The 25,730-nt window shown below is 39.5% G+C and overlaps 3 protein-coding genes across 6 annotated transcripts in view; 2 read left to right on the forward strand and 1 right to left on the reverse strand.

Moving 5' to 3' along the window:
- The window catches only part of LOC122230405 (stonin-1), a 57,315-nt gene extending 49,059 nt beyond the window's left edge, over positions 1–8,256 (forward strand). For all 4 annotated transcript variants that reach the window (XM_042981348.1, XM_042981347.1, XM_042981346.1 and 1 more), the window contains exons 3-4: positions 2,771–2,973; positions 5,240–8,256. In XM_042981348.1, coding sequence (XP_042837282.1) covers positions 2,771–2,973; positions 5,240–5,314 — 278 coding nt within the window. In that variant the 3' untranslated portion in view covers positions 5,315–8,256. The remainder of the gene's footprint in view (positions 1–2,770; positions 2,974–5,239) is intronic.
- A 2,716-nt stretch (positions 8,257–10,972) lies between these two features.
- LHCGR (luteinizing hormone/choriogonadotropin receptor) overlaps positions 10,973–25,730 on the reverse strand; it is a 119,893-nt gene continuing 105,135 nt past the window's right edge. The window contains exon 11 of the mRNA XM_042981350.1: positions 10,973–13,223. Within this exon, the coding sequence (XP_042837284.1) occupies positions 13,166–13,223 (58 nt within the window). The 3' untranslated portion in view covers positions 10,973–13,165. The remainder of the gene's footprint in view (positions 13,224–25,730) is intronic.
- GTF2A1L (general transcription factor IIA subunit 1 like) overlaps positions 24,821–25,730 on the forward strand; it is a 43,065-nt gene continuing 42,155 nt past the window's right edge. The window contains exon 1 of the mRNA XM_042981352.1: positions 24,821–24,929. Coding sequence (XP_042837286.1) covers positions 24,909–24,929 — 21 coding nt within the window. The 5' untranslated portion in view covers positions 24,821–24,908. The remainder of the gene's footprint in view (positions 24,930–25,730) is intronic.

Genomic DNA, 25,730 nt, shown 5'->3' on the forward strand with positions numbered 1-25,730 from the left:
GTGGTTTGTGATTTACCTTCCCAGTCCGAAATTTGGAGAGGAACCATTACCAAAGCCCTAGAGTGCCCCCTGCTGGAAACTACTGAGATAGATAACCTGATGTCCCTCTATCTTCTATTCATTTGTTCACGAATTTGACAAATATCCTTTGAGCCTTAAATGTGCCAGACATTGTGCTAAGGACAGATATGATACCTCTTTGCACAGAGATCAAAGTCTAAAGGGGGAGTGTGTGATTAAACACTGTAGAGTATTTAGAGTTTTAAAAAGCCAGGAAAAACATGCCAGAAAACTTGAAGGGAAAAATGCTCTCCTTTATCTTTTACCAATTTTTTAGGAAAGCAGGTAGAAAAAGTTTGTTTCTAACATTTTTGGAATACTACTAGGTCTTCAATGTGAGTAATCTCGAGTGCAAAAGTTCCAAAAGATTTTTTTCCTTTAAAATGTGAATATCAGGGGCACCTGGGCACTCAGTCGGTTAAGTGTCCAACTCTTGGTTTTGGCTCAGGTCATGATCTCACGTTTGGTAAGATCGAGCCCTGCGTCAGGCTCTTTGCTGACAGTGCAGATCCTGCTTGGGATTTCCTCTCTCCCTCTCTCTCTGCCCGTCCCCTGCTCACTCACGTTCTTTCTCTCTTTCAAAAGAAACTTAAAAAAATATGACAGATTAAAAAAATAAAATGTGGAGACCATCTCCAATATCATTTCCAGTCTGAAAGTATAGAATTCATGGTCCCTTCATTATCAAAATTGTAGTAGTTAAATAAAAATAGTGGATTTATAACTGAAGAGCATTTTGCAAAGTAATCATATGCAGCCAGCACTTCTGTACAGCTATAGTATACCATGGCTCTCATGCTCCACGTGTGCCCACTGGTTTGTTTAATCCTCCGAACAATCCTGTAAGGTTCATGTTATCATCACCAACATCATAACTCCCATTAAAAAAAAATTTTTTTTAACGTTTATTCATCTTTGAGAGACAGAGAGAGACAGAGCATGAGCGGGGAAGGGATAGAGAGAGGGAGACACAGAATCCAAAGCAGACTCCAGGCTCCGAGCTGTCAGCACAGAGCCCGATGCGGGGCTTGAACTCACGAACTGCAAGATCATGACCTGAGCCAAAGTCAGACGTTCAACCGACTGAGACACCCAGGCGCCCCTCATCACTCCCATGTTTAGATGAGGAAACAGGCTCAGACCAAGTAACTTGCCTAGGATTACAGCTGTTAATTAGCAGAGTTGGGATTGGGCTGTGCACAATCTGGGTCCAGTGTTTGTGTTCTTAGCCACCGTGCCATAAAGGACCTAAGAGTGCCTGAATTAAGTTTAAATAAGTTTACTACCTCCTTGCTGCAGACTGCAGACTAGAAAGGGTAATGGGTTATGGAATCTCCCCTGGGTGTGTGTGTGTGTGAATAAAGTTCTCACTTGCCTGCAGTGATCTGGGTAGCTTAGAGCACCTCAGAGGCCGTGGCTGTCCTGCGCTACATGTAAGTGGTGGAGATGGCTAATGAGCAGCTGTTGGTTAATTGATTGATGACTTCTCAAGGCCTTTTACAGCCTTAGAATTCTATTAGTTTCTCTACAAGGAACAGGTTGTAAGGAGTGAAAGGCAATTTATCTTTTAAGAATTAAGTGGAATCCTTTAAACCCTTGTTTTTGTGCCTAGAGCTATATTCTGATGGAAGTGTTCTTTCTTGAGGTATGTCAGTGGTAAAGTAATTTAATCTGGCTTTTCAAATAACTGTCATCTCATACATTTATTTAAGTAAAGATAGCTGCGCTGGATATGTAGGTGCTGTGGACGACACAACAGAATCACACAACTTTGTAGAGTTACTACACTACACATTGTGAAGTGTACACATTAAGAAGTGATTGTAGAATCACTACAGTGATTGCACTGAAAACATATATATTTTTTACTCTATGGTAACACGTGCACACACACACATACATACATGTTACGCGGCCCCACTTAAAATCGTTGCGTATATCCAATGTCCCTGGGTCTGGCGCAGAGCCTGGCCTAGCAGAGGCTAGATGCTCCATACATGGCAAATGGAATTAAGTGGAAACAAATATTAGATTGAAGCACTGAAAGCAAATATGCCTATCTCTACACCGTACATCCATTCCAGGCAAAGCTTTTGGAGGGTGAGCGAGAATTACCCTAGTAAAGAATAATCCATTCTACTGAAAAAAGAATTCTTGGCCTAGAGTAGTTTCCAAAATGTAATGCAATTTTTGTAAACTTTACTTTAAAAAGTTAGAAATTTTAATGATGTGACCCAATTTGGGCTGAAGTTTACCTTTGCATTATCTATCAAGAAACAGTGGTGAGAAAATGAATAAGTTAAGAATTATTGTAAGAGCTTATTCAGTCTACTTAAGGGAAAGAATTTTTTTTTAAACACATTCCATGTATATTATAACCAAATAATGATGCTTAATATAAATATTAGTCATATGTAATTAAAGAAACTTAATATGCTTTTAATTAAAAACTTTAGGAGTTAATATATCATATATATAGTAATGAGTTTGTACTTCTCTTAAAGCCAGTAGTTATAAAATGCAGATAGATTTCCCCTAGTTGGTGCAAAATCGTGAATTTTGATGGTATGTTGTTTAAATGGAATTTATGCCACTTTCTTTATAGTGCTAACAGAATTGTTTATTAAGGAGAGGGATGGATACTTCTTATGCTTAGGAGAAATGTTCAATGGCCATTGAAATCCTTTGATCATTTGCTTTTTTCTTCAAGGTCCTGATCATCCCCATTGCTTGTCATACAAACTAGAACTTGGATCAGACCAAGAAATTCCCTCTGATTGGTATCCATTTGCTACTGTTCAGTTTGGAATGCTTGACACCTGTGCCTCAGGGACAGAGGTCAGGTCTCTGGGTGTGGAGAGTGATTTCCAGCCACAGAAACATGTTCATCAGAGAGCTTGCTACAACATTCAGGTATATCCCAAAGCTCTTTGGTTGAAGTTGAAGCTTCTGGAGCTGTGGCCTAATTTGGCATTAGATATTTGTTTTGCCCTTTTGAATGACTGTGTATATGTATATGTATGTGTGTTTATGTGACCTGGAAAAGAGCCCTGTCCTGGAAACCTGATGGTCACCAGTAAGCCAAGTTTCTCTCAGTTCTAGAAAATGTCAGGAGCTTGAGCACCAGTGCCACTTAATTCAGCACTCGATGAAAAACAGGGCGTTAAAAACAAATTCACATTCCAGAAGCATCTTTGTAATAAAAATTATGTTAGAATAACATTTTTCAAGATGTGTTCTATGGAACACACATAGTGATACAAGAGAAAAGTAAGTTGGGGAATGCTATACACTAAATTAATGCTAAGTGAAGGCTCTGAGAAGTCCTGCAATAAAGAAACTTGTTAGACTTAACTCAGTTTCTCCCAACTCATTGCTTATTGAATCTTGTCTCTATGGGCATGTACATGTGGAACACCTGTCAGTATCTTCTGGAATAGTATTCTGTGGAGCTCCCTTTGGGAAATACTGAGTTATTCTACCAATGTTAAGTGTTTACCATCAGCTCTTCTGCATTTTTATGCCAGATGAGTTAAAGAGTGACATACACTTGCATCTGTTTCTTTCTTTCTTTCTTTCTTTCTTTCTTTCTTTCTTTCTTTCTTTCTTTCTTTCTTCTTTCTCTTTCTTTCTTTTTTTACTTGCACCTATTTCTAAACTTGCTTTTCCTTTTCATCTTCAAAGTTAGTAAATAATAGAGGTAACTTCTGTCACATATTTCCCCCAGTGTCTTGAAATGGTGTGATTATATAAGACATCATCAACACCAATGGGTGGGTTTATGATATACTAATAGAATTCAGGGCTTTTTCTTTATTTTGGACCATCTGTTTATAAGCCTATATGTTTGGGACCAGTGATTTTTTTTTCTATTGATAAAATTAATTATGGGTGAGTACCATTGTGTGCAGCCCCTTTGGGATGGAAGGACTTAGTCCCTCAGCAGCTGGGAATTGCCCTGCTGAAGAAAGCTGCCTTGGCCTGGGTCACACCCCCTTCCTGGTGGATGCAGGTGTATTAATACCCTCTTGCCTCAGCTTGGGTTAACTCTGCAGCCCTCCTAGCTTCAGCTCACCTGGCTAGAGCCTTTATGGTGACTGCATTACAGCCCGACTTCTTTCTGTCTGCTTCCTTCCCTCCCCTTCCTCCCCCAACAGACATTGACCCCGACAGTATTCCCCAGGTACACTTTCCACATGCCGGTCTCCATCTCAGAGTCTGCTTCTTGGAGAACCTGACCTGTCACACTAGATGTATCAGTACTAGATGTGACTGAAATGTGGGTCAAATACAATGGAGAATTCATTGATTCCTATTTTCCTATGCATGGGTCCTTCCAGTTTCCTATTGTTTTAGAGGACAGCCCAAAATTATATAACAGAGTCCCTGCTGCTTTAATAGTATTTACTAATTGATCCACACTTGGTGACAGGCGGTTTCAAAATGTCACCTTCTATTTAATAAGTATTTGAGCAATTTCAAAGTGCCAGGTACCACTCTAGATGCTGGAGACACAAAAGTGAACAAGACACAGGTCCCTGACCTCGTGAAGCATACCTTCTAGTCGGGGAACAAAACATAGTTTGTAAACAAATAAATAGTTTCACATAGTGACAGATTCTAAGAAGAGAATAAAATAGGGGACTAAGATAGAGAATGATGGAGGGCTTCCTTATCTCAGGTGGCCCAGGAGGGCCTCTCTGTGAAGCAGTAACACTTGAGATGAAATGAAAAAGATGAGGGGCAGGTGGATGGTTCTGTCCATCTGGTTTACTAGTTTGTAAAGTAGTTCATTTTAATTAGAAGATTTTGGGTGAGTTATAAATTTCAAGGGGGCCAAAGTCTCCATATATGATACTTGGGGGTATAGTTGTTCACACATCTATCCAGGACTCTAAATGTCTTATCAGTGTATGTATTCTGTGTACTTTTCTAAACCCTATGTCTGACTTAGAAGGGAGGAGAGTTTCAGTCCTCTACAAGATCTGACCCTAGAGGGAAGGATTTGCGAAGCTCAAGAGGAGAGCAGGCTGCCTCACTCGGGGCTAGCATGACACCGTGGAGGCACTGTGTGTCCAAAGGATGAGGTGGCTGCGGTCCTTGCCACATGCATGAAGTAGGACTGAACAGTGTTAGTTCTGTGTTTGTTAATGTTGCCATGTTTCGCTTTCGCATACAGGTTGAAATAGAAAAGAAGAGGATTAAAATCGATGGAGAAGACCCAGATAAAGCTGGTGACTGCGTAACTCAGTAGAGTGGAAAGAGTAAATGATGACCCACTTTTCAAATATGCAATTGACAGAAACCATACAAAGATCTGCTCTGTGCCGTGGAAATGACTTCTGAATAGAGGGGTTCGGACAGGTCCAATGGCCTTGTTTAGAGAAGTGGAGACCTGAAAGCAAACAATCTGTATTTTATGCTTTTGATATGTTTGTGCTGCAGGAGTTTCATCTAAAATGTGTCTATAGTTTGTATGATGTCTTTGTTTCCCATTAAAACTCAGAGTCACTGTTACTCAATGTGTTACCAGACAACCAGCTTGGCTAAAGGGTTTTGGAGTTTTTCGTTACTCAGTGGCTCACTGTTTTGCACTCTGGATCACCTGGGGGCCACATTTATTATCTTCCAGTCCCGTCTCTTCTTGTTCTTCTTAGCACCTCTACTGGAGGGTGAGGCATTCAAAGGAGACATAAAGCGAAATACTCAATTTTCCCTCTTGCTCATCTGTGGAATGTGGCTAGGTGTAGAATGAGGCTGAAACCACAGGCTAAAATGGAGATGTGGAAGCATCTGATTTTGAATAATTTATCTTCCTGTCCTCTTCCTACATTGGTGAGTAATCATCGACTGTATTTGGTACCTGTCTTGCCCCACAGTGTTATCATTTTCAAAATGTATTTGTGTTCTGGTGTGTGTTGCAAAGAAGCTATTTCTGTTGATATACATATTTTAGTACAAGTCACTAAGACATATTGCCTTTTGCTTGGAGAGATTCCTTTCAGAATGGAATGGTATTGGACACTAGTTAAAATATTTATGTATATTAGGGATGAATTTTTAAAGTTCATGAATATTGTCTCCCAAAAGTACAGGCTCAAAGAATGTATTTTTGATAAAGTATTATTTGTAATTAACATAAGCCTCTCTTGAGTAGAAGTCTAAATGATATTATGATTATTTTATGCTTGTACTGCTATCATGCTATTTATGCTAATTCTGCTTAATTTAGAGTATTTTTCTTTAAAAGATGAAGAAAATGAAAGACACTAGATTATTCTACCTGAATTTTTACGAGGTGACATCTCTATTCTTCCAAGTCAGGTAAATGCTTGGTTTCTAATAAAAAACCAATAGCATCAGCAGTTCAAATTCTGTTTATAATTTTCTTTCAATATTTACAGTGAAAGGTCAGACTTAAAATCTATGAATTCCATATTCTACAGATTTTTTAGTCCGAAAAAACAATGCCCTCCATGTGGTATTATACACCTTCAATTTATATTGAATCTTAAATATGATTAGGAGGCATATTTCCCTATTTATTAGATATCTTTTGAGTCAGAGCTGATGATATAATAATGTTCTTTCAAACAGCATTTATTTGTTGGCCCACAGACTTGATGTCATATGTTTTATTTAATATTGTACTACATTCATTTTAATCTGTTCAAAACAGATTAAAAACAAACACTTCTGATAATCTGTATCAATCAGCGGATTTTATTGCTCATCATTATTTTACTTTAAAAACAGAGAATGCAAAAGTTGACTGTTAAAATGAATTGGTATTGTTCTTTTAAACTTCACTTGATACAGTACGCATAATGTCATATGTTGGAGACTCACTGTTGATTGCATGGGAGGGGAAATTTGTGTGTGTGTCACTAGAAAAAAAAATTCCACTATCTTTCCCCATCATCTGGTGTGGCACATTCTGGAGTGACTGCAGTCATGCTCAGAACAAATATGGAGGCAGGCTGGACCTGATGCTGTTCCATGATCCCAGGGAAGTCAGCTGGGTTAATTACTGCCATTCCTTTTAAATCTGTTTTATGGCATCCTGCCCGTAAAGAACTCAGAGTCTGATTCAGATGAACTTAATGAATATTTACACTTCCAAATAATTTCAGCAAAGCATTCAATTAATCACCTCTCATGCTTCACAGGTTGCCCAGTATTTGTGGGTACCTCACTGCTGGGGTCATTTACCCACCAGCCACCCAGCCTTTGGAGCATCTCAAGATTCAGTGTTGAAAACGCAGTAACAAAAAGGCTGACTAAAGCTCAAATTGGTTTCTGCAGCAATGCAAAGGTTGATAGCATTAACAGCAGGGTGCTACAGCATAATTGTTAATTTGCACATCTATTAGGATCTTTAAATATTCATTACTTAGCGTTAAATTAACATTCTGTGAAGGGAGGAGAGGCTTTTTAATACAATTCTTCTGACCTCAGAAATGGCAGAAGGTCAAATGTGACCATGGTGCTCTAAGTGAAAAATCAGGTGGAATTCATTTAGACTTACAAATTAAGAAGTGAAATTTCCTTTGTCAGAAACTAAATGATAATCTTCAAAACAACAACAACCCCCCTGCTTTTAAGTTGGGGAGGGAGGAAGGATGTGTGTGAAGGAGGAAATCCTTTCTAGCGTTTTAATTTAGGTCATTTAGATCAACCCTTTATGAGTTTGACCATTTGGGGATCAGTTGTTTGATGGATACAATGGCAGAGTTCCAAGGAGTTGACCAGTATGAGACTAGATGTTCTGCTCTGGTTGCCTTACCAGTCAAAGGATCATGCTAACCGTGTAAATGAATTCATGGCTTGATGGTTACCTGATCATTTGTGCAGGTCTGAATTTAAGTACATGTCCTTTTTCTATGAGAATGAAAATAGTTGATCCATTAAAAATGTATGAAAATAATTACTTTCCAGCACATAAATAAAGGCTAGCATTTTGACCTGATTTATATATTGGGACAGTTTTAGGGTTTTAGTTTCCTCCATTCTGGAACTGTATTTATGATACAGCCCTTTTTCTTATAAATTCAGTTAGAAGGTCTTCCTTAACAATAAGTATTACTATATCTTACTCAAAATATGATTTTATGTCATAGCAATACAAATATAAAACAGGTTGAGCCTTAATAATCATGTAACAAAATATTTTGTAGATTGCATATTGATTTTTTAAAATTAAAGATGTATTTCAAATGGTTCTTGCTGTGCAATGGACTTATATCTGTTTTTGCAAGGTCTGGGACTGTTTTTTTTTTTTTTTTTGTATGAAATCAATTTCAAGGATCTTAAACAATTGACTCTCTGTCAGGCAAATGTATAGTGCTTCATTATTAAGGAGTCACTGAACATGGAATCTTGGCACATTCTGGAAAAATAACACCATCAAACTACAATCTGTGATGTGAAAGGATGATTTTTAAAAGAGGGTATAGTCATTACTCTTATAAAAAAATATACATATATATATATATATATATGGACATATATATATATATGTATGGACATATATATATATATATATATATATATATATGGACATGCCCAAGTTTTAAGTTAGCTCATTAAGTAATGAGGGAACTGGTAAGATGTTACATCTGGTTCCAAGGACAATTCAAAGAGCAGAGACACAGGCAATAAGGATTCTGAAATCAGCTTATAAATAGATGCAAAATGGACCTATTCATAGGGCAATAATCAACAATCAGTTTACCTACAATTAATTTGCATTTGTTTTTTTAAAATTTAATTGTCTTTAATATTTATTTATTTTTGAGAAGGGAGGGGAGGTTCAGAGGGAGAGGGAGAAACAGAATCCGAGGCAGGCTCCAGGCTCTGAGCTGTCAGAGACTAGTATGGGGCTGGAACTCAAGGACCACAAGATCATGACCTGTGCTGAAGTAGGACACTTAACCGACTGAGCCACCCAGGTGCCCCTAATTTGCATTTGTATGGACAAGGATCATGGACATTAATACCAGTTTTCTAAAATTTACAGAGTTGGACAATAGCTCAAAGAAAATGAAAGATGTTGATAACCTGGACAAATGAGCTAATAGGGCACCTGCTGTTGAAAGAAAGGTTTTCCTAGTGGCTCCTGAGTGGTTAAGTCCATTGGGTGTCTGACTTCAGCTCAGGTTGTGATCTTGGGGTCAGTGAGTTCAAGCCCACGTCATTATCTGTGCTGACAGCTCGGAGCCTGAAGCCTGTTCAGATTCCGTGTCTTAGTCTCTCTCTGCCCCTCCCCCACTCACACTCTGTCTCTCAAAAATGAGTAAGTCTTAAAAAAAAAAAAACTCTCCTAATTTTTCCCGACACCAATACGAACTTTGTCCACAGGAGAATTTTAAGGAATTTTCAAACTTTGGCAACTACTATTATAGAAATGATACTCATTTAAAGGAATCTATTTTCAGTTTCATAAACGATTTTTATGCAACTGTACAGAATATATTTCAGATAAGGTGTGTGTTGGGTGGGAGGCCATAAAAGATACGAAGATCCATCAGTTCTAATAAAAACCAACCTAACAACCTCTCTGCTTGCCCTTTTTATAAGAAAGCTGCCATGTGTTGAAATTCAATTTTTATCTAGCTATAGAAGTTAAATTTCAAAACTGCATCAGGAAATAAACCTCATAGTGGCCAGATCATTAAGCGCTGTTTTAGCCACTACTGGAATGAGCAGGGTTTGGCTCGTTCTGCAGGAACAACAAAAGAATCAAATAGCATAAGCTGATTATATTTCTAATAAAATCCCTCAAATTCACATCAATCAGTTCTTTCCTGTTTTATATCAACTCCACCTAGACTACCCAGCCCCCTTTGTGTGTAGACACACCGTGATTCCACTAGATTTTGCTATGTCTCTCTCAGCCCCTCTTAGTGCTCTTATCCAGGGTCCTAAAGCACAGGACTGGGTGTATTTGGTTGAACCATATGAAATGGGCAATATTTACCCATTCTTAATGGCAATTTCATAAGATTCAACCTCATTCCCTGCATATTTTCCCAGTTTATATGGAACAAAAGGTTTTTCTGGTTATAATTGCATTAGTACGTTCCTGCTTAGAACTAGCATCTAAATATGAATTTGTACATTAATTTTTAAAGCAAGACAGGATTGCAAGTCAGAAAGCAAATCGCTGAGTTACAGAGAATACCTTAGATAAAAGCTGCAGGTAATATTTTGCCTTTAAAATCGGATTCTGTCTGTAAGGAAAAGGAAAACAGATTAGACTAGTTGCTTCATGTTTTAGATTAAAGTTCATTTCTCAGAGATTTCCCGGGATGAAATGCAAATCACCATTAACTTCTGGGGTTGCAACTTTCCCCTCATCTTCCCCTCCTCTATCTGCTCCAGAACAGCCTGACAAACCTCAGGTGGGAGGACAGTATATTTAAATAATATGATTGTGTTTGTCGACATTTCCCTGAAAAGCCCATTTTGTGCTGCCCAGAATTGTGAATTCCACGTAATGAAAATTGCCATATACTTTTGAAACAGAAGAGGGCGCTCGCAGGCAAGCTGCAGCTACCCAGAGTTCGAGCTTTTGAGTTTGGTGGTGCTTGTATTATGATTAATAAAAGATCTTGGGGGCATTTTGTAAAGCATTTCAAACCATTGTGAGTCCAGTGGAGTATAATTAAAATTAATGCAGTAGACAAACACTTTAAGTATTCTTAATGCCCTGTCTAAAAATGCTGTTGAATACAATTTTACACATCCCAGAGATTTAAATACCATGCTTATCTCTAAATATTTTTGAGTACTACAGAGACAAAAAAAAAAAAAATAGTGCCTTGCTTCTCAACAGATTTCAAACAATTTTTTTTAACTTAATAAACTCTAAATCTTCTTCCTTTAAAATATTTTAAAAATATTACAGCGGGTCCATCCTGTTTGACTTCTGAGCTTTCAGTTGCCATGTATCAAGTTGGGTGTGGTCTGTAAAAAGCTCTAGTGCAGGAATGTACTTTTAGGTTCTTAGGTAAGCAAATGTATGCTTTCAGGAGGCTATACCATACTGTCTTGACTCAAGGATAAGCCTTCACCCCGTGTAGTCCTCAGAGACTACTAACGAGCATTGTCTCTTTAAGACAGGCACTGTCTTCCAGAAATCTTTCTGGGTGGATGTTGTCATTTTCTTATAAAGCCTGTTAGAACAATATTTTTCCACGAGTAAGTGTATGAATGTGGCTAAACACATCAGGCATTCCCAAAGGTGTCTTCCACACTCTGAAGTACAGAAGGCTTGCTTGACATCGGCTGCTTTAAGTGTTCACTTTGAATCACCTCAAAATGCTATGAGACCATTGTTCTAATTAGTTGTCTTGCTGACTCTAATGTTTATTGTGTGCTTACTGTGTGCTTGCATTTTTCTAGGCACTGGGGATACGCAATCACCAAACAGCAAATTCCTCTTCTTGTGGAAGATATTTAATAGTGGGGAAGTTGGACAATACACGGATACCGTGTTGTGATTATTGCTGTGCAGGGGGTGGAAAAAAGCAACAGAATGGCAGAAAATTGAAACCCATTTTAGATAGGTTGGCCCCAGAAGTCCTCGCTGATGAGATGACATTCTAGCAGAGACCTGAAAGAAGTGAGGAAGCAAGTGACCAAGATCTCCCAGAGGAGGGTGTGTCCAGCAGAAGGAAATGCTTTTGCAGAGGCACTGAAGTCTGAGTGTGCTTAGCCTATCGGAGAAACACCAAGGAGGGCAGATGGCTGCTGGGTGGTGGGAGCAGATGAACGGGAGGATGGCTGGGGGAGAGATCAGGGAGGTTGTGGGTGGGTGAGGGAAGCAGATCACATAGGGCTCTGTAGTCTTTGGGAAGGACTTGGATTTTATTCTGAGTGAGACGGGAGCCATTAGAAGGTTTGTGCAGATGAGTGACATGAACTGAATTACATGTTATGATGATTCTGTGGACATAAAAGTGGGTAATGGCAGAAGCAGTGCGTGGTTAGGAGGCTATTGCAATAATCCAGGTGAGAGGCAATGGTACCTGGGAATGATAATGGGGTGTGAAATATGGTTGGACTCAGGACATGTCTGAAATACAGAGCCAGTAGTGTGTGCTGATGGATTGGATTGGGCTCCCAGTGTGGTGGAAAGAAGGAAACAAAACTGACTCCCAGACTTTTGGCCTGAGCAACTAAAAACGGGAGCTGTCTTTTATGGAGAAGAGAAAGAGTTATAGGAGAAAGTTTGGGGAGAAAGATCAGAAATGCAGGTTGAGTGTGTTGACCTTGAGAGGCCTATCAGACATCCAGGTAGATACACCAGGCAGGAAAGAGGGTTGAGCCAGAGATGGGATGTTTAGAGACCCTAGCACCAAAAGCTGTAAGACTGGATGAGATTGCCTACAAGTGAGTGTAAAAAGTAGAAGCGGTCTAGGTACTGAGTCTTTGGACTGTAATATTAGGGGTCAGGAAAACGAGGATGATCCAGTAAAGGAGATGGAGGAAGAGTACCTCACTGGAATAAGTGTAATCAGCTACCTGAAATGCTGCTGACCGTATAAGCCGAGGACTAAGAATTGGTCTTTGAATTTAGCAACGTGGAAATCATCCGTGACGTTGACAGACAACTCAAGTAGGAGTAGAGACCGTGAGTAGATGGCTTTTTTGAGGAGCTTTGCTGTAAATAAGAACATTGGGACAGTAGCTGGTGAGGATGAGATCTGTTTAACACCCTTTCGCCTTAAGACCAAAGTCCATCCTCTTTGTCACTGTTTTCGTAAATCTGATTGATGTTGACTCTTACTAAAATTTCACTTCTCTTCCTCATTGTCAATACTTCTAGGAAGTGATTCCTTGTCATCTTTCAGTCCATGTTGTCTGAATCTTGCATTGTTTCTATCAGGTGCTTTGGACGTGCCCGCTTGCATTCTTCAGAGTTTCCATTAACTGTACTTGTGGTGTTGGAAGCATCACAAGTTTTGAAATAAATCCAGCCATTGCTTCAATCACCTCTTATTCTGCTTTAAAATTTTTCTTGGTTAGTCTCCACCAGCCAGTGTTATTTCATGTTGGTATGGAGATCTCACTTCAGGTTTTGTTACGAAATTCAGAATGTTTATGAACTAGCTGCTAGTTTCACAGTCTTGTGAACACCCACAAATTCCTCTCGGTTCCTGCAGGATGAAAACAATACAACTATTTATTTGGTAGTTTTTATATTTACCCAACAGTCTGTACTTTGGTTCTGTGTTACAGCCTGGTATAATAACATTCTATGTAAATAGTTGTCCAGTAACTAATACATGAATTTTAATAACACAAAAATAGCTGCAATAGGTACAATCTAGGCAATGCTAATTAAATGTTTTGTTTTCTTAATTCCTTCTTCAGTTTTAAAATAATTAATAATTAAAATAGAAGAACAGACTTCAATTTTAAAGGTATTATTACTCAAATACAATAAATATTTCATGTATAGAGCAACCAAACAAAACTTCTCAAGCAAAAATTATTACATCTTGCCATTCACACTATATCTCTCTCTTTATTTATTTGTATTTATTTTTTAAGTTTATTTATTTATTTTTAAGTAATCTCTGTACCTAATGTGGGGCTTGAATTCACAACCCTGAGTTTAAGCATTGCATTCTCTTCCTATGGCACCAGTCAGGCATCCTACTGTTTCATTCTTTTAAATTTAAAGATACAAATGGCACACAGGAGAGTCACACAGAATGATAAAAATGAAGTAACTCAAGTTTTACTTTTTCATCTTTCTGGTCATTGTTTATTGTGAATCGATAGTCTCCACCTAGGAATATGTAGTTCCAAAGGGAATGGAGACAGGAACTGAAGCAAATTTGGATGACTCTGGACCATTAGGAATTCCCCAAATGAATATGGATATCTGAGTCCCTATATGTCCTGGGTTTAACTGTATAACTGGGGATTTTTCAGATTAACTTCTATGCAGACGACAATGTTCATGAAATGGTAAGAAGTTAACGTGTGCTGATTTGAAGCTTATGTGTGTGTTATTAAAACTCAACAGTGATTCCAGCTGTTGTTTAGAACACTGTACCAACGAAAAGTTGCCAGGAGCAGGGTGGGGGAATGTTGTATCTCAGATATTGCTTAGAATTGCCAGCACGTGGCAAAAGAAAAAGCAACCGGATTAAAAGTCATTTTCATTCTTGTATCTAAATTTTCTATAGACAATGCACACGCTATTACCTGCACCCGGGACTGACCACCCTCTCTTTAACCTTTGGTATACCCCTAGATAGTGGATGTCTGCATGTTGGCAGTGATCCGGTGGCAAAAGAAAAATGGATGATGCCAAAGACAGAGAGAAAATTGCTAGGGTCATATCTCTGAGTAGACAGTGGGGATAGACTCCGAGGTGCGAGTGGGGGGCTGATTCAGATAAGGGGATGAACAATTCACCCATTGCAAATAGGAGGGAAGGCAGAGTTTATGGGTACAGATGCAAGCAGGCATATGTATCCAAGGTATCATTTTTTAGTTTTTTTTTTTTCCAGAAATGGAATTGAATTCAGAAGCTTTTCACCCTCCCACAGAGAAGGGGTATCTGTGACTCCCCTTTAAGATTGACTTTAGGGACGCCTGGGTGGCTCAGTCGGTTAAGTGTCTGACTTCGGCTCAGGTCACGATCTCGCGGTCCGTGAGTTCGAGCCCCGTGTTGGGCTCTGTGCTGACAGCTCAGAGCCTAGAGCCTGTTTCAGATTCTGTGTCTCCCTCTCTCTCTGACCCTCCCCCTGTTCATGCTCTGTCTCTCTCTGTCCCAAAAATAAATAAACGTTAACAAAAAAAAATTTTTTTTTAAAAAACTGACTTTAATTTTATTTTCTTGAATAGTTCGGTCATGTATTTCTCAACTTCTGTTCTTCACTGGTAGCAATGCTTAAATATCAACTATACTGATCCAAATGGGGAAATTCTTGGGATTTTGGAATTGAAGATTATTAATCCCACTAACAAAGAATGCATGTTCAGGTTGGGGAAACCCAGTGGTGGCTGGTGTAGAATTTACTCTTTTTCTGCTTCTCATCTCTGAGAGAGATGCTGCAGATCTGTGAGTGGCTGTGTGGGGGTGGGCGATGGTGCCAGTAGAAATGCTTGTCCTTTTCTGTAGGGCTTTGTTTTGATATTTTCACACTGTTCAGAGAGAATTCCACCCCAAGGTCCTCAAGTGCCATGAAAAGGACAAGGAAAGAGCATCTTTAAACAGTGGCATTGTTAAATGCCAAGAGCCTGCCTCTCCAGTGGATAATTTTGAGATCTTCTGAAACACTTTTCAAAGGCTTTGCTGAGTACTCATTGTGGAAAAGGACAAATTCTATATTAAACTCACACTGGGACCAGAAGTGGCCTGAGGTAAAACTGTGAACTAGATGACGTTTGTCACCCTTTTTTTTTATTGCCTTTTCCCTGTTGGTGGATCTCCACCCCACACCCCGGCCACCCAAACTTGCTCAAGTCTCTTGAGGTCTTACCCCTTTCTTCCTCTTTGCTTTATATGACTGAGCACCAGGAAAGGATACCCATCAGCAACGTCGATCTCTTGTTCTTCCTCTGCGCCTGCTGCAGGCTTTTCAAACAGAGCTGCTGATTCTTCCTTACCCCACAGACTTGTAATTGCTCCTCCGCTTCCAGTGTGCCTGTCCTCCAATCCACACTCCCTGCTGCAGTCAGTGGGGAGCACACGATCTGACACTGACCAGCCAGCCTTAACTTTGCCAACTTATGTTGTTCTCTAACCCCTGGCCAAATGCTCTCATTTTCTCAAACCCACCATGTCCTCCCTTGTCTGGCCAAGCTTTGGCTTGTACAGCGCCCTGGGACACTCTTCCCTGCCCCCTTCCTTTATCCCTTGCTCATTCCACAGTCTAACTTGAGGGGTCCTACTCCAGGAAGCCGCCTTGATTCTCCCTGTTCAAGTTAGGTGCTCCTCATAAGTAATTTTGACTACTAACCCATTACATTGTAATTGCTTGTGTAGTTTTCTTTCCTCTCTCCCATCTGGGATTTTGATTGGGGTGACTCTGCCTACAGTAATTTCCCATTTTCTAGGAAGAAGCCCACAGACAGGGGTGGTGGTAGGCAATGGTTGTATCAATGTCAATGCTATGGTGCTGATCCCTTAGCAAGTGTTTATGATCTATATGTTGAATAAAAAATATCTAATGAATGAATGAATGAATGAAGATCAATGCACTACTTCTCCTATTAGTAATTTTATTTTGGTCCCTATTTTTTTCCCCACAAATAGGCTAGGAATTCCATTTTATGGCAGTTAACAATTTTTTTTAAGTTTATTTATTTATTTTGAGAGAGAGAGAATGAGCAGAGGAAGGGTAGAGAGAGAGGGAAAGAGAGAGAATCCCAAGCAGGCTCCTCACTGCCAGCATGGAGCCCAATGCAGGGCTCAAACCCATGAACTGTGAGATCATGACCCGAGCCAAAACCAAGAGTTGGAGGCTTAACCGAATGAGCCACCCAAGTGCCCTCATTTTAGAGCAGTTTAACTAAAAATTCAAATCAGTAACATTCAATGAATGATTTCTGTAGTGGAGATACTATGGAGACATATAAAGATAATAATACACAGCCCCAGTCTTCAAGAAATTTAAAATCTATCACACATATAAATATACTTTTTCTTACTAAACACATATATCTTCAAGAGGATGAAAAAAAAAGTGTTTGCTTTAAAATTTGATTCCATCTTATTTTTAAAAGCTGCTGAAAATGAAGAAGGAAGCCTTCTTCATAGGCTTTTAGCACCTCCTATGGGCCAGGAGTCATGGTTTCTCATTGAATACCCAACACCCAATGGAGTGGTGTTTTTGGTTGTGAAATGAAAGTATCTGTCTTTTGTTAAACATATTTTGGAACCATTCTGTAGCTTCAGAAAGTTTTTTTCCTGAATTTGAAACAATACCAGTTGCTTAATTTCCTAGACCTGTCCACACAAGGATAAAACGCAGCTCCAAGTTGAAATGGAGAGTTACTACTGTTCAGTGGGCACGGAGTTTCAGTTTTGCAAAATGAAAAGACTTATAGAGATGGGTGGTGGTGATAGTTGCACAACAATGCAGATGTACTTAATGCCACTGAACTGTGCACTTAAAAATGGTTAAGATGGCAAATTTTGTCATGTTTATTTTACCGTAATTAAAAAAAAATTAGGTCCACCCTAACTCCCCTGAAACCTTGATACCTTTTGACAACTTTCTTGATGACTGTATCTCATAAAGTTCACCTGTTTTAAGTGAACAATTCAAAGATTTTTAGTACATCCACAGAATTGTACAACCATCGCATCACTACAATCAATTTTAGAACATTCCCATCTCCGCCCAAAATTCCTGGAGCCCATTTTCAGTTGCTTCTCTTTTTCATCGTAGCCCCAGGCAACCACTAATCTAATTTCTGTCTTTATAGGTTTGCCTCTTCTGGACATTTAATATAAATAGAATTGAACAATAGAAGTTTTTTTTGTCTCTGGCTTCCTTAAATTACTATAATCTTAAAAAAATTATTTTTTGAATGTTTATTCATTTTTGAGGGACAGAGACAGAACATAAGCAGGGGAGGGGCAGAGAGAGAGGGATACACAGAATCCAAAGGAAGCTTCAGGCTCTGAGCTGTCAGCATAGAGCCCCATGTAGGGCTTAAACCCATGAAGTGTGAGTTCATGACCTGAGCCGAAGTTGGATGCTCAACCAACTGAGCCACCACCTAGGTGCTCCATTGTAATGTTTTTGAAGCTCATTCATATTGTGTATCTGTGTTCATCCAGGTTCATGCATGTATCAGTACTTCATTCCTTTTTATTGTCTAATAGTATTCCATTGCATGGCTATACCACATTTTATTTGACAATTTATCATTTGATGGAAATTTGGGTTTTCCTCACTTTTTTGCTATTATCAACAGTGCTGCTATGAATATTCATGTACCAATCTTTGTGTGGACATGTTTTCATTTCTCTTGGGTATGAGTGGAATTGCTGGGTCATATGGGAAATTTATTTTTAATTTTTCAAGAAACTGCCAAACTGTTTTCCAAACTAGCTGCACCGTTTACACTTTCTTCACATTCTTGCCAACACAGGTTTGTGCCTATATTTTTCTGTTCATTCCCTCTGTTCTTTATTTTTTTTTCTTTTTCCTGCTTTCCTGTTGGTTACTTGTACATTTTTTTTAGAATTCCATTTTGATTTATCTAGAGTATTTTTAATGTATTTCTCTTTGTAGCTTTTGCTACATTCAAAAAGCCAAGAGAAGGAAAGTCTGTTACATTTACACATTTTGTATTTTTCATTCCCCTTCCTTCCTCCCTCCCTACCTCCCTCTTTCTCCCTTTCTTTCTTCTTTCTTCTTTCTTTCTTTCTTTCTTTCTTTCTTTCTTTCTTTCCTCCTTTTATCATTTCCTTTCTATTTCAAGAACTACCTTTAGCCATACTTTTAGGGTAGCTTTGCTGGTGATAGATAATCTTAGTTTTCTTTCATTTGAGAATATTTTGATTTTCCCTTTTTTCTTTGAAGGATATTTTCACTGCATTTGGGATAATGAGTTGACAGTTCTTTTCAGCCCACCTCCTCCTGGCCTTTATGGTTCCTGACAAGAAAGACACTTATATTTCCATTGTCTATTTTTCTCTTCATTGTTCAAATTGGGCTATTTCTATTGTTCTGTTTTCAAGTTCACGGATTCTTTGCTTTGTGCTCTCCATTCTGCTGCTGAGCCTTGTATAGTTTCCTAGGGCTGCTGTAAGAGACTACTATGCACTGAGTAACTTAAAATAACAGAAACTTATTATCTCGATTTGAAGTTGGGCTAGAAGTTTGAAATCGGGGTATTGACCCAGCCATACTCCCTCTGAAACCTGTAAGGGAGAATGTCTTCCTTGCTTTTTCTAGATTCTGGTGTTTGCTGGTATCTTTGGCATTCCTAGTTTGTAGATGCATCCCTCCAATTTCTGCCTCTTTGTCACATGACTGTCTTCTTTCTGTGTGTCTTTGTCTTTCTCTGAAAAAGACATCAGTCATATTGGGTTAGGGGCCCACCCTACTCCAGTATGACCTCATATTAGCTAATTGTATCTGCAATGACTGTATTTCCAAATAAGGTCACAGTCTGAGGTACTGCAGGTTTGGACTTCACTCTACCTTTTTTGGAAGATATAATCCAACACATAGCAAGCCCATCCATAGAATTTTTACTTTGGTTATTCTATTTTTCAGTCATAAAACTTCCATTTGGTTCTTCTCTGTATCTTCTATTTCCTTGTAGAGACTTTTTTTTCATTTGTTTAAAGTGCTCATTTAATTGCTTGCTTGAATGCTCATCAAAGAAGTTTTAGTAAGACTGCTTTAAAATCCTTGTCAGATAATTCCCACATCTTAGTCAGCTCTGTGTTGGTATCTACTGATTGTCTTTTCTCTTTCAAGTTGAGATTTTCCTGGTTCTTGGACGACAGGTGATTTTCAGTTGCATGCTGGACATTTTGGTTATTATGAGACTAGATCTTATTTAAAACTGTTTTAGCAGGTCTTCTGTGACAGTGGGTCAGTGGGGGAAGGTGAGAATGCCATCTTGCTATTTCCAGGTGGAGGTGAAGGGCTGGTTCTCCTTTTAGCCTCTGTTGACACCCCAGGGGAGGGGGGAGCTTTCATTAGTATTGGGTAGGGGGGAAGTTCATGCTTCATAACAGGCTTCCACTGACATCACTCCGGCTGAGACAGGAAATGGTGCCTTGTTGCTCCTTCTCACATGACCTCTGCTACACTGCAAGGGACAGGTCTCACTATCACCAGCAGGAATTAAAATCTTGGCCTTCTCTGACAACCCCAGTGGGTGGTAGGGATGTTTCTCTACAGCTGGGTGAAGTGCAAATCCAGGCATCACGTGTGGTACCCAGTGACATCATGGGACTGGCTGCACCTTGTTATATGTGGACAAGAGTGGAAGTCTACTTTGCCTTCACTGACAGGTTTAGGATGTGGCCATTTTTTTTTTTTTCCAGTAGAGCAGTTGTTTAAGAGTTTTCTGTTTTGGGACACCTGGGTGGCTCAGTCGGTTAAGCATCTGACTCTTGACTTCAGCGTTGGCCTCCGAGCTGACAGCTCGGAGCCAGCTTGGGATCCTCTCTCTCTCCCTCTCTCTCTGCCCTACCCCACTTGTGTGCATGCTCTATCTCTCTGAAAATAAATAAATAAACTTAAAAAAAAAAGAGTTTTCTGTCTTGCTGCCTCTTTCTTTGTTCTTTGGCTAGAAAGAGAGCCTTTTGTTCTTTTTTGTCTGTGACTGTTGGTGTTTCTGGGCTGCCAGCTTCATCAGCACCTGGTTCAGGATACATGAGACAAAAAGAAAAACCAGAGAATTCACTGCTGTGTCATTCTTTGGGTTGCAAATTCTCTAACTGGTCTGTGCTCTTCTCTCTACCTTTCATGATGTTCTTGTGTTTGTTTTATATCCATTACCTAGAGTTTTTAGCTATATTTAGTGGAAGGAATAGGAAGAAGTGTGTCTACTCCATATTTTCCCTGCCTCCCCTGATATTTGAAGCCCCTAAGATAACAATATAGAATACTCAAGATGCTGCTTCATAAAATGAGACAAATTAGATAAGAAGAAAAGTACAGTACTGTTGGAACAAAGCTAGTTTTATTGGTCTTTATCTCCCTCGTCTCTAAGTAGAAATGTAGTTTGGAAAATTAACTGAAGACAATGGACATTATCCTTGGTAATAATTCATGTTCATATATGATTATACACATTGTGATTCAAAGAACGAAAATGGAATCATTCGTTAGCTAGAAAGTCACTGAATTCTGATCAGCCCCTGATGAGAATGTTGAAAAAGTAGCCATGGGGAACATTGTGTTGGAAGTCATCCTCCATAGTTTTGCTGAGTTAATTATAATCACTAATTTTCATACGTGCACCACGCATACATCTCTTTAATGTGAAAACATTTTGAGATAGGCAGTACTGTGATCATTAACAGCATTACACTGTGTGATAACGTCACCAGCTGGCCATAGCATTGTGACACAGTCATTTTAACTGAAATCCTTTTGAGGTGGGGAGAGGGAATTCATCATGGTGAAGCAATATCTGATGTTCAAATAATGTAAGTTGATTTTGGATTAGAAAATGGAAAATGTTACAGAAGTACAGAATATACATAAATCAGAACTACCTGTAACAATTTCAAAGTTACAAGGTGGGGCAGAGATTATCTGGATTTTCATTTCCTGGAAGATGTGAAGGATCAAACAGATAGAGAAGCGAAATACTGCTGGGTTTAGTGCAGTGGTTGCAAAATGTTCAGAAACTAATTATGAATAGTTGCTGCCTTAAGTCATGTGCTCAGAGACTAACTTGTATTTTTCATTACTGATTAAATATATAATTTAGAGCCTGTACAGTTACTGAAATGCTCTGCATTTGACTGTAAAATTTAATATGTAAAAGATAATGGGCTGTCTCTAAAATACATTTTTTAAAAAACATTCTCATTCAGAGAAAGGACTTCATAGATCTGGCCTTTTCTCACAATAAGCAAAGTGAAATTATTTCTTTACTTTTGTAATAGTAGCACCGAAACCTCTGGGCAAAAATAACTAGAGTATTTGGAATACAAAGAAATTAATCCAATTATTAGATTTGCTTAAATGTTGCAAAACAGGCATCGATCACAAATGTAATATTATGTATTATAGTCTCTAAATAAAGCAGGAGAAAATGAAAACATGGTGTTCCAAATTGTGATGGGCAGCTAGGGAAGAGCTTCATGCTTTGCCACAGGTATAATTTCAAAGAACCGAATACTCAAAGAAGGACCAAACCTCAGCATTCCTTTTTTATTTTCATTTTAGGTTATTTACTAACATAAAAAATAGTCACTGAAACTTGCCTCACTGAAGTTTTGGGATCTTGAAATTTCAATTTTAGCATCAAAAGTGTTTTGTGTATGCAACACACTTCCCCAGTGGGTTTGAAAAATTGACAAAAGAAATATGATCATTACATGACTATAAGAGTATGCTTGCTTGATGATAACCTGGGGTCAACACCACCAGATATCAGTCTATAAAGATTCCTTTACATACTTTTCAAATGCTCTTGTGATTGATGAGGGTATTAAAAAAACTTTTAAGTGCTGAGATTACAATGAGGTAGAACTAAGCCTTCACTAGTCACAATCCAATCAGACAATGGGCCCTGCATCTCATGCTGTGTAACAAATTATCCCCAGGGGAGCCTGGGTGGCTCAGTTGGTTGAACATCTGATTCTTGATTTCTGCTCAGGTCGTGATCGCAGGGTTGTGGGATCAACCCCTCTCTCCCACCCCACCCCCGATGGGCATGGAGCCTGCCTAAGATTCTCACTCTCCCTCTGCCCCTCTTCCCTGCTGTGTGCTCTCTCTTTCTCTAGAATTAAAAAAAAAATTATCCCCACATTTAACTGCTTAAAATGACGTGTGTTTATTATCTCACACAATTTCTCAGGACTAGGAATCACAAGATGCCTAGAGGGGGGTTCTGTTTCAAGATCTCTCAAAGGAATGCAGTCAAACTGTCACCTTGGACCACCTAAAGGGGAAAGGATCAATTTCCAAGCTTACTCATGTGATTGTCTACAGGCTTCTGATCTTTGTTAGCTATGGGCTGGACTCTCAGTTCTTTGCCACACAAACCTCTCCACAGGTTGAGTGTCCCCACAACATGATAACTACTGTCTCCCAAAGTGAATGGTCTGAAGGAATCTCAAGGAAGGAAGCCACAGTCATTTTTAACTTAATCTCAGAAGTGATACAACATTATTTCTCCTTTATCCTATTTGCTACCCAGACAAACCATGGTACAGTGTCGGAGGGACAACACAAAGTTGTGAATGCCAGGAGGTGAGGATCATTGGGGCCATCATGAATGGTGGCTACCACAGATCCAGAGCAGATTTTACAACATGGATTCACCTAGAACATGGGTTAAAGTATACCTCCTCTAAAAGCTATTATTTATTATTGGGAACAAATTATATCTGAACTTACTAGTGATCATCCAGAAAGACCACAAGAGGCAAATGGAAAGTTGCTGACATTTCTCTGCCAAAGATACATAATGCCTCTCTGACCTGAGTCTATTAAGTATACTAAGCAATAACAATTCAACTCTTAGTGACACTTCTTTTGGGTATTAAGGTTCAAACTTAATTTCAGAAGTATGTATGATCTACAATATAGCCTTGAGAAGGGTAAAATATACAAGGAAGTAATATAAAACAATATGCTGTTAGGTGATTACCAATCATATGCATTTAAGAAGAAGGTTTTAAAACTTGGCTATGAAAGGTTGGAAAACAAGAGATCTTTCAGCCTTCTTATTTCTCAGCTTGAATAATTTAATTGGATTTATCATATCAGTAGGAATCAATGACTGCTTTTAGCTTTTGTATTTTGGGTGACAGATAAATCATTTTGCATACTTCTGGTAGTAAATTGCCAGTTAGAGATACAATCATTAAAAATTACTCTTTAAAATTCTTGGCTTTTTGTAAAAGAAATTTCAGATAGTTTTTAATTTCAGAAAGCCTTCTAAAGGGCTCCATATAAATCAGCTGCTTGAAGCTCACAACTCGTAAGGTACCTGGCCCAGGCAAAGTGAATACAGAGTGTAGGGCATAAATAGCTCTACTGAACTTATACAAATAAATAAACAGCCAATTTAAAACCTGATATGATTTTTAATAATTAAATAACTTAGCCATCTGGTTAAGTCAGGACCTATCTGCAGAGTAAAAAGGCTATTTAAAAGGCAGAGTAGTGGCAATAGATGACTTTCTCTCTTTCTTAAGACTCCACGTTATCTATGCTTAGATGTATCCTCAGCCCTAGTCAAGGTATGCTCCTAGATGCTCTGCCTTTCAGGGGAGGGAGGGAATTATTGCAGGTCAAGAGATGGTGATTTCTACCTGAGAAGGAAAAGAGCCTGGGTAGTAGTGGGGTGCTGACTTTAACACTCCTTCTCTACCTAAGCTGCATAGTGGAATCAGAGTCTCTGGGGTGAGACTCAGGTGCCAAATGGTTATTAAACTCTCCAGGTGATTTCAATGTGCAGCCAAAGCTGAGAATCTTTGTCTTGGGACAGTGAATCTCATTTCAGCACCCATCAGAATCGTCTGGAGAGCCTGTTAAAGTTACAGAATGCTGGGCCCCATCCTTAGAGTTTCTGATTCACTAGGTCTAGGGTGGGACCCAATAATTTGCATTTTTAACAGGTTCCCAGATGATGCTAATGTTGCTCTTCTACACTTTGACTATCAATTTTAGAATTATTTAGCTCTTTTATACTTTTACTGGAGTTCAGCTGTGAGCGGGGCGTAGAAGGAAGGGTGAGAATTGGTAAAAGGTGAGGGCAGATGCCACTAGTCTCCCCACTTTCCTAGCCCACCCCCCTTCCAAGCTGAAGGTGAACTGGAATCTACCACTGCATCGTGTCTCCCCTATTTTCTTAGCCTTTATTTTACAGACTGAGAAAATAAAGTTTGTTCAGGGGTCAGCTGAATGGCCGAAAGCTGGTTAGATCACACTTAATCGGACCATTTTAGCTGGCTTCTTGGCTCATTCAAGCCTGCCAACCTCTTCCCCTCAATTCGGTGTACCCTGCTCAGCCCACATTCTCTCCTCCCCTGCCCCGCCCCCAGCGTCCCTGCGTAGCAACGTGCAAGCCGCCGGCCACCGTTCAAAGTGTGCGGGGAGTGGGCCTCGGCAGAGCACCGCGTGCTGTGCAGGCGCGAGGGGGAAGGCACCGGAGCCGCTATCATGGCCAGCGTCAACCCCGTGGTAAGGAGGACCAGCCTGGCTCCTTGGCCTGTGCTCTGTGTAGAGGGAGGGCCGGGCCAGGGATCACGGTGGCCCGGCTCTACACACTCTTTTTTGCCAACTGGCCCTTCACAGATTTTCAGAAACCCTTTCCCTTAGCGGCCCCGGCTGTGAGGGTCAGTGTTGGAGGAGGTCGATGAGGATCAGTAACTCAGCCGGAAGTTGGGACTGGCCCCCGCAAGAGGAACCGGGGCCTCTCCTCCCTCTTCACCCACACTGAGGCTATCTGGAAGAAGTGGTTAGACCTGGAACTCAGATTAACCCTCTTAGTTTCCTCTGTGTTTACAAAATTCCCAAGTTCAGTTGTGCTCTAACTGCAGTTCTTAATTTTGGTATGGCCATTGTTGACTCTAAGCTATATTATTTATCTGAAATAACAAGTAATGTGATCTAACGTGTTACTGCATATTTTTCGAGTTCTTGCCTACACGCCCCCCCCCCCCCCCCCCGCCTTTTCCCCATCCTTCATCTTAATACTTAAGTATACAATTGGAATTAAACACCAACATTGTTCTCCTACCCTTAAGAGGTACGTAAACCTCTCAATGAGAATTGACAGGCTAAATGGCACTTGTGAAACGCTCTGTCACTTTAAAAAACCTGAATTGCAAAAAAACAAGGATTCACCTTTATTTTCAGTTCACCTGAACAACTTCACATTTGGTGAAAGGCAGTGTGCTTGTCCAGCTCTGTTGCTGTTATTTTATGGGTTTCATGTATACATATGCAGCATAAAAAGGTCCATTTTTAGAGACATGTTAT

This window comes from Panthera tigris, chromosome A3 (assembly GCF_018350195.1).
Source record: "Panthera tigris isolate Pti1 chromosome A3, P.tigris_Pti1_mat1.1, whole genome shotgun sequence".
Classification (NCBI taxonomy): domain Eukaryota; kingdom Metazoa; phylum Chordata; class Mammalia; order Carnivora; family Felidae; genus Panthera; species Panthera tigris.